Source organism: Poecilia latipinna, unplaced genomic scaffold (genome assembly GCF_001443285.1).
Source record: "Poecilia latipinna isolate Pla-1442-1.1 unplaced genomic scaffold, P_latipinna-1.0 Scaffold264, whole genome shotgun sequence".
Classification (NCBI taxonomy): domain Eukaryota; kingdom Metazoa; phylum Chordata; class Actinopteri; order Cyprinodontiformes; family Poeciliidae; genus Poecilia; species Poecilia latipinna.
Genome location: NW_015112880.1, coordinates 255,624 through 271,956, shown reverse-complemented (window position 1 = coordinate 271,956; position 16,333 = coordinate 255,624). Strand labels below are relative to the sequence as shown.

The window sequence follows — 16,333 nt, the reverse complement described above, 5'->3', positions numbered from 1 at the left end:
AAAAAAAAAAATTTTTAAAAAAAAAAAATTTTTTTAATTTTTTAACCTTTTTTTTTTTTTTTTTTTTTTTTTTTACAGTGAGATTAATTACTGTTTTGATTTGTCCTGTTTTGCTTTTAGACGTATAACGACCCCGGGGAGAATAAAACTGCCCAAACCAGCCAGGCCTCTCATATGATGCCAACCAACCCGCTGTACAGTGTGCCACCTGCCCCACAGTCGTCATCGCCATACCTGGGACCCGGGGCCTTCCCTCTAACCGACCTGCAGAGCTACGCAGGCCACGCCCCACGCCACGCTCTGTCACAGACCCTCAGCCAATCCCCAATGCTGCCCAGCATTAGTGCCTCCCCACCTTCCTCCTTCCAGATCAGCCCGCCGCTTCACCCCCACCAGCAGCTCTCCCTGCACCAGAGCTCGCTCCTCAACCAGCCCATCCGCATGCAGCAGGTCCAGTCCCAGCCAATCATCTCCCACCAGATGGGGCTACAGGCCTCTCTTCACTCTCCACCTCCAGGGCAGCAGGTACAGAAATAAACTGAGACAAATCGGATGATGAGAGTGTAATGAGGCTTCTGCTCAGGGGTTTTGCTTATTTTTTCCTGATTTATCTCCTTTAGGGTTTTTCCCACCTCCAGTCAGAGTACCAGAAGAGCATTGGGGGTTCCCAGTCACCAGGAGCTCCTGGCTCTGGGCCCGGTCCTGGAGTGGCTCAGACCCACGAGTGGGATGGAGAATACTGCAATCGGGAGTGCGGCAACCACTGCAGGTCAGTGTATACACGGTAATTGATCAAAGTTATAGTCTTACAACGATCCACTTCACAAACATGTTTTATACTGCGGCTTAACATTGTTTATTGGAAACATTTAAGTTGATTCATGTTTTGTGTCAGATTATTGGACTATAGGACAAGTTGTAAAACCAAGTCTGTTAAAAATATAGATACATTGCAATAACTAAGAACATTATTGAAAAGGTAACGCAATAATTCAACTCAAAAAGTGAAAACTTTCATATTATATAGACTCGTTACACACTGTGAACTACTGCTTACAGCTTAATGAAAACATAAAGTTTAGTTTTTCAGAAAATTAGAATGTTCCATAAAAGCAAATAAGAGAGACATTCAACACTTAGAGCTGCATCCGCCTCAAAAACCAGAATCAAATAATTGAGTAATTTGTAGATTGTAGAAGTAGGTAATGTGCTAATTCAGGCTCCAAGTGCTGATGACTGGAGTTGAACTACACATGGAACTGACTTTACACTCTCCACAAAGAGGATAAGGTGAAATAGGTGAAATTCTCAAAGAACCTGGAACTTCATAAAGGATGATGAAGAATGATTTTAATAGAAAGAACGAAAAAGTATTGTAGAAGGAGGTGCAAACAGCCAGAGCGAGCCCCGAGCTGTTTGAGGATTGAGAAGCAAAGCCTGTTCAAGGATTTGAACAGCAGTCAGGTCTTCAAGAGTCGCCACACACAGACACATCCAAGACGTCGGCCACAAGTGTTTCCGTGTCCAGTCTTGAAACCAGAGCTCTGCCAGGAAAAAAAAAAAATAATCACGACTTCCAGCTTTTCTTTTCTAACAAGACTTATAGAGATTATTTCATTTTCAACAACACTTGGCCTGTTCTCCAACTGCCAAAAGCACCTGTTGACCTTTCTATCACTGGGTTTATTGATCCTAGCTATCAAACAGTGCATTAAGTTTAGCTGATGATTCAATTGGTTTAAAAAGTTTTCTCTCCAAGGAAACCCAGGGGATTGCAGTATAAGTGTGACATGTTTCACTTTTTGAATTGAATTACTGAACTAAATTGATGATATTGTAACTTATAAGACAAAAGAAAAACTAAACACTAATATAAAGAAATATTTATAACCTCAGCATTTGTACTTTGACAGGGTTTGAAGCTCTGCTTCTTCATAGCCAATTTAAAATCCATACTTTCTTATTCTCATGAAATCTGATTTTTTTTTTTTTTTCATCTTAAAGCTTCAACTTAACCAAAAAGTAGAACAACCAAGTCCATGATAACGAGACACAAACATATTTTTACATTCTTTTGATGTTTTATTTTTGTTAATGAAGTCCGCAATTTTTTGTGTGTTTAATTGATCTTCTTCCTTCTTTTGTTCTTATGTTAACAGTGGAAGCATGATAGGCAGGGACAAGCCCCTCTACCTCACCTGAAACTGAAGATTTTCCTCTGCTGACAAATGACGACACCGAGGAGTCTATTCTCATCCCGCTCTGTTCTCCTCACCCAGCCCCGACCTCCTTCCTCTTACATCATGTGTACACTTTACATACAGCCACACACAAACACATTCAGATTCCTGAAACTGTTATCATCGACCTGTTTATTTTTCATTGTTAATGTAATTATTATTTCTTGCAGTTTCTAGAGTTTGTGACCAGTTTTTTGACTAGATGACTACTGTCTGTACCACTTATTGTATTAACAGTCTTCTTGCTGTTTAAATTTGCCAAGCACTTATAAAGTCCCTCCCCCATTTTCCTTCTCTTCCTCCTCCTCCTCTTCTTCCTAGTCATCCTCCTCCTTCTCCTCATCCTCCTCCTTTTCCTCCCTCCATGCCTCCTCAGTTATATGTCTGAGCCCTCTCTGATCTGGGCTGTGGAGTGCTCCTCTTGTGTGTCACCATCAAAAAGACCCCTTAGGGATCCCATTCAGCTTTAAGTAGAAAAAAATAAGTGTTCCTCCTTATTTTTGTAGTTTTCTTTGCTTTTGTTGGTGTTTCTGTCTTATTTATTTCTTGCTGGCTATTTTGTTTCTCTCTCTCTCTTTTTTTTTTTTTTTTTGCATTTTTTTCTAGTAGGCCCTGTATCATAGAGAAATATTAACTCCTAGTATGTTGAGCATAGGCCTTGATGTTATGGTAGCTGTGCTTACGGGCCAGAAGATTAAAGGCTTGGTGGGGAATGAGACAGAAAAACAAAAGCAAATCTTTTTTATTATTAATAAAGACCTGTAGAGGTCTACTGAGCTGTCACAGTGTGATTGTAAATATCACTTTTGTGGAATCAAATTGGGAATTAAAAGTCCAAATAGATTTGTTCCTCTAAAAGTACATGTATGTTAATGCGTGTGTGTGTGTGAGTGCGTCAGGACGTTAGAATGTACCCCATTCATGGCGTGGTATGAGTGTGTGCAAGCAGAGGACTAGTAAGTGTGACTCTCTCGGTGTTTGAGTCTTTCCTGTGAATTTAACAATCCCGTGCAGCTGGATTTCGGAGGAGTATTTCACACTTTCACTCTCGCATTAAATCTGTGCTCACTCGTGTGTTGTTGTCTTATTCAGACAAAATTCAGTCTAAAGCCGATTATACAATATATGTCCTGCAGACCATTAAACAGAAAGAGCAAGGTGAGAGACGGAGAGCACAGAGATGGAAAAAGAAATGCTGTGAGATAAAATGAGATGTAAAATTTCAGATAGGGAAGTAGGGGGTGGGATTAATGCCTCAAAATGCCCACCCCTCCCTTCTTTTGTTTAGCTATCTGACCAATATATCCATGTTGTCTCCTCACCACTCAGGAGGGGGGGAAGGGGGAGACCTGCAACGTGAACATACACATCACAAGTAATTTTTATAAGTTTCTGGTTCGTGTTTGGTTGTGTTTTTAACTCGTGTGATTAACGGAAAATGCATTTTGCTGACAAAGACATCTCGTTTTTATCTCCTTTTGTGTAGCAGAATTTCAGTTCTAGTCGCTGCAACACAATAACATTTTAAGTTGTGTAAAAAAATACAAAACAAACAAAAAAAACTGCCAACTGTAGTTATATTATTTGTAAAACAAGTAATGTTAAATATTTGAAATGGTTATTCCTACATTGTTCCTTTTTTTTTTTTTTTTTTTGCTAGTTACCCATCAGCTGTTTGACAGGTTTTCTTATTTATAAAAGAAATGAGATCAATTTTGCTTCTTACAATGGAGGTGTATTTTTATCCTTATTTTATTATTCTCTGCTTTGGTTTGATAAATAATGATGATGACGATCACAAGGATGATTATTTAGTTATTTTTTTTTATATATTTTGGATGCTGCTTTTTTTTTTTCTTTCCTTGCCAGCAGCATCACTTTCTGTCATAATGCTTCTTTTATTTCAGACCTGCATAATAAAGAAAAAAAGTTCAAAAAGTGAGCTTGACACATGTCATTTCATTTCCCCATGGACATATTTTCATCTTCTGTCGTCTCCTCCAATTAGACGATCACACCTTTTGTTGAAGACTTTATAATAGCTATCGTAAAGACAGAGAAACACCCCCAACTTTCTCTTCTGCACTTTTTATCCACACTTTAGAGGGGTCACATGTTTTGTTTCCCGTATTTATATTTAGCCCCAGTGGCATTAGCTAATTAACCATGGATGGATACAGTGTGCACCAGCCAGCATGGATATTGCCAGTAAACTATCTCAACGAACAGAGGAGCAGATGCAAGGAGACGGTTTGCTTTTGCTTGTGAAAGTAGTGCATCGTAGGCGTCTAGTGTGAGATAAAGAGTACAGGGAAAAAAAAAAAGAAAAAAAAATCCAATGCGCATACAAACTCAGGCAACCGTCCAAGTGCTGATTTTACCCCAATTGCAAACACGTCTTCTTAGAGACTTCATGAAAGAAGTCTAGAAGAGATTGAAATGAAACTGTCACGATCCTCGCATTCGATGTTTTATTCATTTAACGCCTGCCTGCCGTTTCTTCTACGGTGGCATTGAATTGGCAAATAGATCATTATTGGACAATTGGAAAACCTGCCACTTTGTGATATGACACACATTATACGAAAATCACAGTCATACATTCTTAATGCAGTGTCAGATAAGAGGGAGTTTGGGTGCAGCCGCACCGTCTTGGCTCTGTGCCTTTTGTGTACATAAATGAATATCATCCTATATGAATCTGAGTGTGTGTTTTCTGTGCGTAGTGTAATCTCTGTTCCTGAGCTTTGTGCTTACAAAAACAGTATTGTGACAATGAGATCTCCCTTATTTTACAAAAATATAAATCGAGCGCACTCGACCATTAGACCTTTATTGTCTGTAGTAATTCTGTCATAAATACTGCAAGGGGGCAGCATCACTTTGACGCTCCTGTTGGCACCTTTTATCCTATTCCTCATCCCCAAGTTGAAGTCAGGAGGCCAACGGTCATGAAAAAGGGGCAATTTATGGTTGTGGTTTTCGATGTGATCCTGTGAAACACTGACCATTTTAATTTACATAACTTTACGTTGATTGATTTAGTGGATTACAATAATAAAAACATGTCTAAATCTAAACACATGCAACACATATCTGTCCAAGTCCATACATTTTTTTACACACTGGCTTGGATTTATCAGATTTCTAAATGTGTTGATTCTAACTGTTGAGCAGCATTAAGAGCCAAAAACATTGTGTCACTAGACTTTAATTAATATTGACGGAAAACGTAAGTGTTCAGGGACGCATAGCTTGTGGGTGTCATGAGCGCTCAAAAGAAGTTAAATGTCATCAGCCAGTTTTTCTAAACAGGTTTTCTGTTCCTTTTTAGCATGTCTAGTCAGTGGGTGGTGGTTGCATACTGTGCTGTGCATATGCAAGTAATGTAGGAAAATGCTGACACACACTTTAACCAGCTAATGACACTAAAGTTTGTCTCTCAATTTCTGCTTCCAATTTGGCACTAAACTAAAGAACTTTATCACTGTTTCCAAGGCATCTGCACTGCCATTGGTTGTCCCTAGTTTAAAATGTGAAATACCCCCATTAAACCTGAACTGTGTGGTTCAAACTGCACTACGTGACATCTGAACAGGGTACAGAGGTTATTTAAAACAATTTGGGATTCATGGAAGCTTTTATTTCTATTTCTGAGAACTGGAAAACTTGCAAAAAGGACCACTTTAGATTGAGTAGGAGAAACACATTTAGACTGGTCAAACCTGGACATTTCCATTACAAGAGTAGTTAATGCATGCAACATCTATGCACTGGGCAGTAAAATAGGTCTCATGAATTTGTACTGCTTTTGACACACCTCAGTATTGTTGATGATTTAAGAAATTTTTATATTTTATGTGACCAGAGGAAAAAAAAAAAACAGCACATATGATTTCAGATATTGTGAGAAAATAGTTACACATCTAACCCATAATGCATAATGTAAAAATACAAGCGGCCATTAAATTGATCTTGTTGTTATAACCTTTTATAACCTTTTTGGCAATAACTGCCATCAAGCAAAAATACTTTTATAGTGTTAGGAAAGCTATTGCATTACTCTTGAATTGTTTTAAGTCCACCACATTTGAGGATTTTCAAGAATGATCAGACTGTTTAAGACCACAGCAGAGCATATGACTGTGGACATCAGGGCAATGCTAATACAAGAGAAACCGACCAACCCAACTACTTCCTGTTAGGAGTAGTATTTCTATTATCTGTAAGACTTTATTATCCGCGCAGCTAAATGTTGATTTTAGGTGACCAGTGTTAAACCTAACTCAACTACATGCTGTGAACTCTAAATGCACCAAAGCTGCCGCATTCACTCAAAACCTTCCAGTTGCAACTTTGATGGCGCAACAGAGAAACAAACGGCAGGAAATGTGGGCGGTTTTGACAAGAAACGAGTTTCGCTTTGTCTTCAGAATCAGTTAAGGTTTCTTTTTTTCTGCTGACTGTACAGCACTTCATTTATCAATTCCTCACTGAATGGTCCAGATGCTTTCACTCTGATTACATTTAGTACCTTTTTTGCACGGTGTTAACTAAAATACCATAATCATTACAGGATTATGGCATTTCAAAAAAAATATAATAATAATGACAATGAATTGGTGGAAATCCCTTTTATAAAGAACAAACAGCAATTAATTATTTATTGGAATAGTTTTACAGTCCTTGTGCACATGCACCAAATAGTGTAGTAAACAAGCAGAACATAACAAAATATATCCTCAGGGCCGTGCCGTGTGGCAAGCAGCACTGTGGTTTCACACTTGTAGATATTGACGTAATCCAAGGTACCTGCGATGTAAACTTTGAAAACCATTAGTTGCTGCGTGCGGTGGCCAAGCATAACCAATTTCCTGTTTTAGTGATGGAGCTAACAAATAACGTACAAACTTGTTGCTGCACCTTCATGCAACAGTCTGAAGTTGTTCTTCTCTGCTTATAATTCTCCACGTGAATCATTGTGAAACATCAGGTGATGGAGAATTTCTCTCTATGACTCCATTAAACCAAATTTAAATGTCTCAATATCAAACTATCAACAGTGCAAGATGAGTTCAAAGAGTGTATAAAGTAATGTGTTTAGAGTCAGATTTCTGATACAACATGTGTGAAGATTTCTCAGTACAAAAATTGTTAGCCAAACACATCCGAGTTCGGCTATTTTTCTGACATATTTTATAGGATGTTTATATACCATGATGTCAGTTTCCTCTCTAGAAAGACCAAGCTGTAAATAAATTCAAATGTTTTTTGAATTTCTTGTTGACTTGCGAAGGTTGTGGATCTGGGCATTAAAACAATGGTGACACAAAGATAAACTTCTTAATCAGAAGTGAAGCCCCCCCCGCTCCCCTTTACTCACATGACCCCTCAAATTTGCCTGGCGGCTTTATGGGACATGTGTCCTCATCCCCACAGAAAACCTTTTTGACTAAGAGCTAAAATAAAGAAGCCGCACTTTTCTCACACCTCAGCAGTTCTTAAATCTTGACTTGAAGTGCAGATGAGTCAAATCGAGAACCACACATATAACCATTTTCTCATAACCCCCTTCGGTCGTCTGTGAAAGGCAGGTCTCGTTATGCACTGGATCACCTCAGAGTCGAGCCACAGAAACACGACCGGCCATACGTAGTCATTTTAGATGTTTGTTAAACACCACAGCTGCTCTGTTTGAGCAATATCGCCCACACACGCTGCACCTCAGATCCTCTGATAACTGCGTGATGGAGAGAGTTTGTGAAACAAACGGTTCTGTTATTGAAATGAGGTTCTGCTCCAGATGTCTGGGATTTAAGAGTTGTTATGAGATAACATTGTAGTTACTTAGGAAGTTAGGTATTCGTCTCTGTCATGCATGTGGCATGTAACAGTGTTTGAATTAGCCTGAAGATCAGATTGGGAACAGATTCAACTGAATGTAGTGCAGCATGTTGGCATGTTGTATAATAGACAGTCCTACCATTTGGCTGGCAAAAAAGGTCCTTGTTCTTAAAAATCAGTACCATAGCAACCAAGCTGTGGAACAAGCTTTGCCAATATACAGCAAACATAACATATCAGTCGCACTCACATTACTTTTAATTCTAGAGACGCTATTTGAAACAGTGCCGATTAGATGTTCTTCAGTATTTTTTAAAATGGTACACAGTAAATTGTTATTGAAATTGTTTAATTCACCAGATGGAATTTTAGATGTTACACCAACATAACATAGCACATCATTGTGGCATATAATACACCAAGTTCTCCCTTCTTCATTGATAGCCAAACCAAACATAACATGACTTCTACCATAGGCATAGAAAACATGGAAAAATGTAATTACTGGCCAGTGTGTGAAAGGTCCACACTTCTAGAAAAATATATGAAAAAGAGCTCGCAATTTGATAAAGTACCAACATGTCTCACTCATGCCAATGAAAAATGATGTTGTCAAGTGTCTGCTAGAAAGAGCCTGACCTCACTTTTAAAAAGGACAGTATCTGTCAATTGTTTGCGTGTTAACAAAAAACAACCTTTTTTGTCCCTTTTTTTTATTTTCCTGAAAAGAAGGGTAGATTGTCTTTGCTAAAAAAGGGCCAGGATGGGAAATCAAGGCAAGGACTGCTCCTAACTAGTGTAAGACACAAGAGACTACTTGAACGTACAATCAGCATTTTGACCTCTCGGGTCGTCTGCAGCAATTTCTTGATTACTGAAACTAAAAGACCATCTCCAGCAGACGAACATGGGGAAACTTTCCATACATCACAAGTTAGAGATGAGAGAAACATCCTGTTCCACACTTTACAGTTGATAATTGAAAAGTCATTGTTAGTCATTGTCAGTGTTCCTTTTTACCTTTGTTTTCATGTATTAAAACGTATTATGCACATTAATCATAATGAGTTTTGCCACTTTTTTGCAAATGTGCCAGAATAAATATGGAGACTAAATCTCATATTTAGCTCCTTGTAGGCAAACAACATAAAATAACTACTTAAAAAAGAGAAAGAAATATAACATCATTTTGTATAAAAGAATGATGCAGTATCTAGGGAGAATAAACTAGATTGAACTTCTGACAAGCCTACTCCGATAGACTCCAACCATATTTTTCTCTGAAAATTGTTTCATATTTTGTTATTGCTTTGCCAAATATCACAAAAATAAAACCTTTCATTTCTGATTTAGGTTTGAACTCTCCCAAAGTTAAAGTGCAAACAAACAAGATTGTCTTGTTTGGTCATTGTGAGCTCCATTGTTTCTGACACACGGTATGTCATGCTCAAGTAGTTTTCCTTCCTCATCAATTACAGTGTTTATGTACCTGCAGAATCCAGAATGCTCGGTGCATGATTGTAATTTTCATATTTCAAATCCAATAAATTGCTTCATCTTTAAAGCCCCTCATCTTCTATTTAGGTCTTCTTTTTCCCTCCCATGCGACATTTATTTTCGTCAGATGCATCTGCATTCATTAGAATCAAATCTACCTGAGTGTTTTCCCTCTCTTTGGTTTAGTTTTATCCCTGTCTGTGTCTCTTCTAAGTAATGATACTTTCTATCACTCCAAAGTGTTTTCAATCAGTCTCCCTGGTTTTAGAGAAATTGACTTCAAAGGCATGGAGCGAGTGAAAAATGAGGATTGAATTCTAACTTGGGATTAAATTTAAAAAAAAAAAAAATCATCCTGGTGAAAGTCATTCACGGAGAGCTCCAGGTGCCTCCATACAAATCCTGATGAAGGTTACACTGTGAAAACTAGGTTGCAAGAGCGAATGTGATGAAAGTGCTTTACTTGTGTTTTGTCAACGTTGAAGTGGATCCCCTCAGCATGTGACAGGTTGGGCGATCATTTGCAGCAAGAGCAAATGAGAAGATGAATAAGATTTTTTGTTTTGTTTTGTTTTGTTTTGTTTTTATTAAACATTTTTCAATATATTTTGGTTTGGCTGACATCTGAGAGAATTATTTTTGTTTTGGCCTTTTTCTTGTGAGGAAGAGGCTAACGGGTTTAGTAAAGTTACAGTTTGTATTGTTTGTTTGGATTTGAACAAGAAGCAAGTATTTTCTTTTAATATTTACAGGGAGATGTAAAGCTCAAAGTTAAATCCAAATCATGGATTCGTCTAAATATAGTGTTTTATGGCATATAAAGTATGTCCAAATACTGGTTCCATTTATGGCAGTTATGAAAACTAATAAAATCTTGATTTTCTTTTTTCAAATTATTTGTAACGCTGCTCTGCTTTTTGATTTGACATAGGCATTTGTTGAGTTAAAGTCTCAAACAACTTAATACGATTTTATGATTAAGGTTTTGCAAGGTTTTAAACAGTACACAAAGTTTATTTTGAACACTGAACAAGAAGATTAAGTTATTCCGAGTTTTTATGCAAGAAGAAGAATCTTTTCTCCATCGATCTCTGAATGACACATTAATTTGCGATAAACCTTACATTTTCTTCTCCTTCTTTTCACATAGCTTGAGCCCTGGTGAATCCCAACCCTCCCACTGAAATGCATACATAACAGGAACATTACACTTTGTCGAGTAACGTGAACCGAATTACTTTTATGTGCCTTGTCAAAATATGCACACTAACCAGAACAGACAACAATAACAGTTTTTTTTTCTTAATCCATTAAACTGTCTTTTTGTTACTAGAGCAAATCTAATTTGAAAAAAAAAAACAGATAGAAATTACAGAAAAGACTACCGATTTCAGTCATAATAACAGATATTCTGCTAATATGTAATTATTACGGAACTGAGCTCACTTATCCATATGGACTGTTTTAATCTGAAACACTAATTCACATTACTGCTCCATTTTAAATCTTCATTAGTAAGTTTAATTACATTTGTTAATTATGAGCCATGTAATGACTTAAATCCCTTTTTCCCCCAACATCCACATACATGCAGCCTGCGGCCTCTGCATTCCCTGCTTGTCAGCTTCAGATAAAAATACAGGAGAGTTTTCAGGGGATGGGGTGGAAGCCCATTTTTCATCTATTTCTTTTGAAAAATGGATTATAATATTAAAGGAAACTGCTCAATAACCACTGCAGAGAGGAATGCTTCCCACTTAATTGAATTAGGGTTTTTCATTTCTGTGATTTCTGTGTTTGTTTTTTGGCAGCTGCCATCTGTTTGCCCGGGACCAGCTCTATTAATAAGCTATTCAGATTGAGAAAGGGGCTTTATTCCAGCAACTGTTTCTCACCTCCTCTCTCTCTCTCTTTTGCTCTCTGTCTCTCTCCCTTTCTCACTTGCTCACTCACTCAAACGATTGTCATGGAAATCATTAGAGGTGCCAAGCCGCAGACAAAAGAAAGAGCTCTAACACACACCTGAGCCAAAAAGAACAGAATTGTAGTCTAATTATGATGGGAACAATTAAGACTGTGCATATTTATTGACAGGGGACTTCACACAGTAGCATATGCTCATGAATACTAAAAAAAAAAAAAAAAAAAATCAGTCAGGGAGGGGAAGGATGGCTGATGGTGCTGAATCTGAATGCCTATTAAAAACTGTAACAGCATCGCTACGGAGCAAAGTAAATCTATATTTAAAACAAAACTACAGCTTACTTACTTAGGACTGTGAAGACAATTTGGTTAAATGTAATTGAAGTAAACTGAAGAAAGAGGGAAAAAAATTAGGAATAGTTGTCATTAGCCAAAATAAACACAATTTCTTTCTTTCTCTCTTTATCCTCTCCTGTCTCCTTTTCGATGTTCCAAGAAGAAGAAAGTCCAATGTAGTCTTTGTTCTGTATTCTGATCACACGTCTCACTCCCCAAGTAATACAAGTCTACTTTAAAATTCATAACTACATTTGGAAAGAATAAAAGGGTACCCTGATGGAATATTTCCAAGGAGCTTACTTGAGAGGAAATACTATTCGCTTTGGAATATTTAATAACCTTAACCTAGTCTTTAAGACATACAGCAGTAATAACATTTAAAAAAAAAAAAAAAAATTGTGGTGACTGGAAAATAAATAAATAAATCAAACTATGGCTTAGCATGAAATGAGCAGCTATAATTCCTGCCTGCAGGCAGACGATGAGAGAAAAAGTGAGAACGAAAGTAGACAAAAGATGGTGAGAATCCTTGTCAAAGTTAGAGAGTCGGCTCAAGTCGACTCTCATTTTCTGCTTTGCTTTTCCTCTCCCCTCTTCTGCCTAGGAGGGAGTTTGAATTGAATCAAACAACCTAGATTGATTAAGCTTGGAAGAATGACTTTCCAATGACACAGGACTCAGCAGCAGCCTCAGCCCATCCCTTCTGTACAGATTTGACATGGTTCTATTGAGAAAGTGATACAGGAGTGATTGCAGTTTGTTCCTGTGGATTCTGTGTGAGCCTGAAATGTTTTCTCATTGTACTAAGTGTTGTCACCACTGTGCGGTTCCTTAAAGGTCCCATTTGATTCATGTTGAATCCTGCTTCGGCTTGAATGCCTCTCCGGAAAAGGAGCACAATGGATGAGTGTGAGAAAATAGATAACATGCTTCTCCAGTTGGAATATGAATTGCTCTGAGAGCGCCTTGGTATTAATCTCTTGTCCTCTTTCCTTTCTCTTGTTCTTTTGTGTTTGTGGAGAGGGTGTTGGGAAGGCGGGGTACAGTTAGGGATATTGTGGGATGTCCTGCTCGGGATTTAGTCAGAACCAATCAACGCTGTAATGTTCTCAGTCTCTTTTCTCTTTTCAACACCACCACTGTTTAAAAAAAAAAAAAAAATTCATTGTGGAGACACAGAGACCCCTACTGTCTGTAAAACACAGCAGCAGCACTTTTCCTCCCATACCTGATACTCTACTGCCACCTGCCAGCTTTAAACATAATGTGATGCACCAGTTCAGTCTATTGTATGGTCATGATGCTTCAGTTGATGTAAACTTTACATACCTAAACATAAAAAAAAAACGTGAATTATATGAATGGGTGCTCATTAAAAATCTACGCTACACATGAATGGGTTTTCAGCGTGAATTAGACGACTAAATGCTTACAAACTGTGTACTTTTTCTATCACAACAAAACAAAAGGCTTTGTCCCCGTGATTTTATAGCTTGTGGGACTGCATTTATGGGGACATAACTTATGCTGTCGACTGCATGAGATTACTCTGTGGAGACATTTTATCCCACTCGTCCTAAATGAAGTTTAAATGCTGAAGTTTGCAGTTATGCAGAGTGTTATGAATATCCTGCCCACACAAGTTTGGTGAAATAGTCACATTTGTTTTAGCCATTAACAGATCTTTTTTGTTCATGTCTTACTTATTTAAACTGCTGAAAAGGGCTTCACATTTATATTAATTATATTTAATTAATTAGAAAATGTTAGTAATGAAAATGAACTGCTTAATTGTCTTAGAAAAAAAAAAACAGTTAAGCGGTTTTGGCTTAACTGTTTTGGTATGCTTGATGTTTTTAGAATAAGATTAAGAGTAAAACAACAACAAAACATAAAAAAAAACAAAAACAAAACGTGGATATCATGTCATGTCATTTCCAATCTGTAAATTTTGGGTGAATAACCCAAGTGTTATCAAAGTACACACAACCTTTATTTTCTTTTCACACTGCACTGTCTGATATTAGGTCAGTCTAAAACCTTTCCAGTTTTTAATAAATTGGGATTATCAAAATTATTTCAAATACCAAAATAAGAAAAAAAAAATATGTGAAAGGATCTGAGAGATTCTTTTCACTTTATTTTAATTCAAGCTTTGGAAGCTTCTGATAGAAAACTTCACAATATTTAGTTTTCAATCTATGTCTTTGTTTATTTTTAAGCAGTTATGAGAAACGGTGGTGAAACCTGAATCTGCTGCTGTGCAAGTTTCCCATCGGTTGTTGCTAGGTAACCAGACAGCGTGTGAGGCAGTTGATGCCACCCGTCTCGCTTAGCTCATGTGAAAGTTTGAACAACTAAATCCTTTCCGCTGATTACATCTACCAGAGTGTTGCATGGTTCTGGATCGGAGTTCAGTGAATATTCTACATATTGAATATTCCATCACTATTTGTAGTGATCATGTCTAGTACAATACATATTGTTATTGATTTACTGTCCAGCCCTAGGATCTGTGATTAATCCTCGGGAACAATCTTCAAATAACTGAAGATTATATCACAGTTATATCAGGAGACAGTTCTACATCCCAGAGACGAACATGTTTTGGTGTGAGACGCGTCCAATAAGCTCAGAAGAAAAGCGAAAGATCTGCAAATACAGCAGACTTTGATCAGACTTTCATGAGTTAAAGAGATCAAGGATATTTTGTTCATAAACATAATAAGTTACAGCTGATATAATGAAATTGTCTAATCTGATCCCAGGAAAACAAGAAGTGGATCTTAGAAGCATAATTATGAAAATAAACCATAAGTGTTGACAGCAGTCAGAATATTACAGAGAGCTTTGAGGGGCAGATTCTTTCTCTGAGAACTAAAAACAGTCTCAGGTGTTGCCTCAGTCTCTTTTACAATAGAGTGCACTTTATACTGCTTACACTGTGTACTTTACACTTTATTTGCTCATTCATTTCTTGAGATTTTATTTAAATTTATTTACATTTTTGAATGCTTTGGTGGTTCTTTTACAGTGATCTGTTATACACATTTATGTCTTTGTATCCGTTTGAGGATATGTTCAATTTAGGTTTAAGACATGGTGACTGCACTACATCCAGTCATTCACTTTTTTGCACATATATTTACACGCTGGTGGTTGCAAGCTACTGGATAAGCGAATGTTCTTATTGAACACATTTATATAACCATGACATTAACAATGAATATCTAATCTCAATGACAATTCCATGGGAACAATATGCCACACTTTGAAACAATAAATGGGTTGAACAACAAAAGGCAATGCAAGGTCATAAGACACATGGATGCTTTACATTATTGCTAAATATTGACAATATTATATTCAGCCTATAAACATATTTTTAAAATTTCTGTCTGCATGTGAGGTTTTTTCATGCAGAGGTTTTGTTTAAAGTCTGTCATTGCCAATTAGAAAATATATGTTCTCAGTCTTATTTAGTAATATATTATTAGCTTCCCAGAGTTCAACAAAAAAACAGTCCCAGCATTTGTGCAATTTCATGCAACATCTTTGCTCCTTCTCCCACAATGAGCATCATATTTTGCTATATTTTTCTTCCCTTCGTCTCCGTCCAAAGTACCCTTCCACTCCTGTTAATCAAAATATATTCACACTGTCTCCTCCCCTCATACCAAGTGAAGCTGAGGGGCTGATTGGCAATTTCAACAGCAAAACCATAGTTCAGTGAAAAAGAGATGGATGCCGTGAGGATGAGTGTGCCCTGCTGTTACTATGGCAACATTTCAACAAGAGGGTGGGGGAGAAATGAAGAGGGGACATGATCAAATATGAACACAGTATTCTGATTTGTTATCCAGCTTGTGCTGATATTACTAGGCTACCCTGCTCGTATTTGCTGTTGTGGCACACACAAACGGAAACAGGCGTTTTTTGTTTTTTTTGTTTTTTTTTGTTTTCTTTTTTTAAGCACACACAAAGGCTGACACAGCATCTGCTCCTTGCTGATAACACTGCTTAATGACAATAAAAAGCACATGAGAGCATAGTCTTTGTTTGCTCCTTTTTCCACTGGCTAGCAGCAGGTCTAACTGTTCCAATTACCATCCCTGCTGACTTAAGCATCACATCATCACAGTCATCATTGCTGTGCTCTGTCCATTCTACAGATCTGTCTGGACTTTAATGAAATGAACGGAGCACCAACTGGGACTATTAAATAAAGACAGCAGGCATCAAGATCCGCTGCTTGAAGCACCACCGGAGAACCTGATTGAAATATTTTGATGTAAAAACTCACTTCTATAGTACCTTTAAAATGTTTTCATACCCTTCATATATCTTCACATTTTGGCATAATGGAACCACAAAGTTCAGTGTGTCTTAGGGGATTTTAGGTGATAATCTCTTTTTGGCCTGAATGCAGAACGCTGTGCATGTTGGAACACCGCATATCACCCTGAAACAACCAACATGGTGGTGGCAGG

General features: G+C 37.5%; 1 protein-coding gene across 7 annotated transcripts in view; it reads left to right on the top strand.

The window, feature by feature from the left end:
* The window catches only part of tox2 (TOX high mobility group box family member 2), a 122,737-nt gene extending 118,555 nt beyond the window's left edge, over positions 1-4,182 (top strand). For all 7 annotated transcript variants that reach the window (XM_015033327.1, XM_015033332.1, XM_015033331.1 and 4 more), the window contains 3 exons: positions 121-525; positions 621-769; positions 2,160-4,182. In XM_015033327.1, the coding sequence (XP_014888813.1) occupies positions 121-525; positions 621-769; positions 2,160-2,202 (597 nt within the window). In that variant the 3' untranslated portion in view covers positions 2,203-4,182. The remainder of the gene's footprint in view (positions 1-120; positions 526-620; positions 770-2,159) is intronic.
* The last annotated feature ends 12,151 nt before the right edge of the window (positions 4,183-16,333 follow it).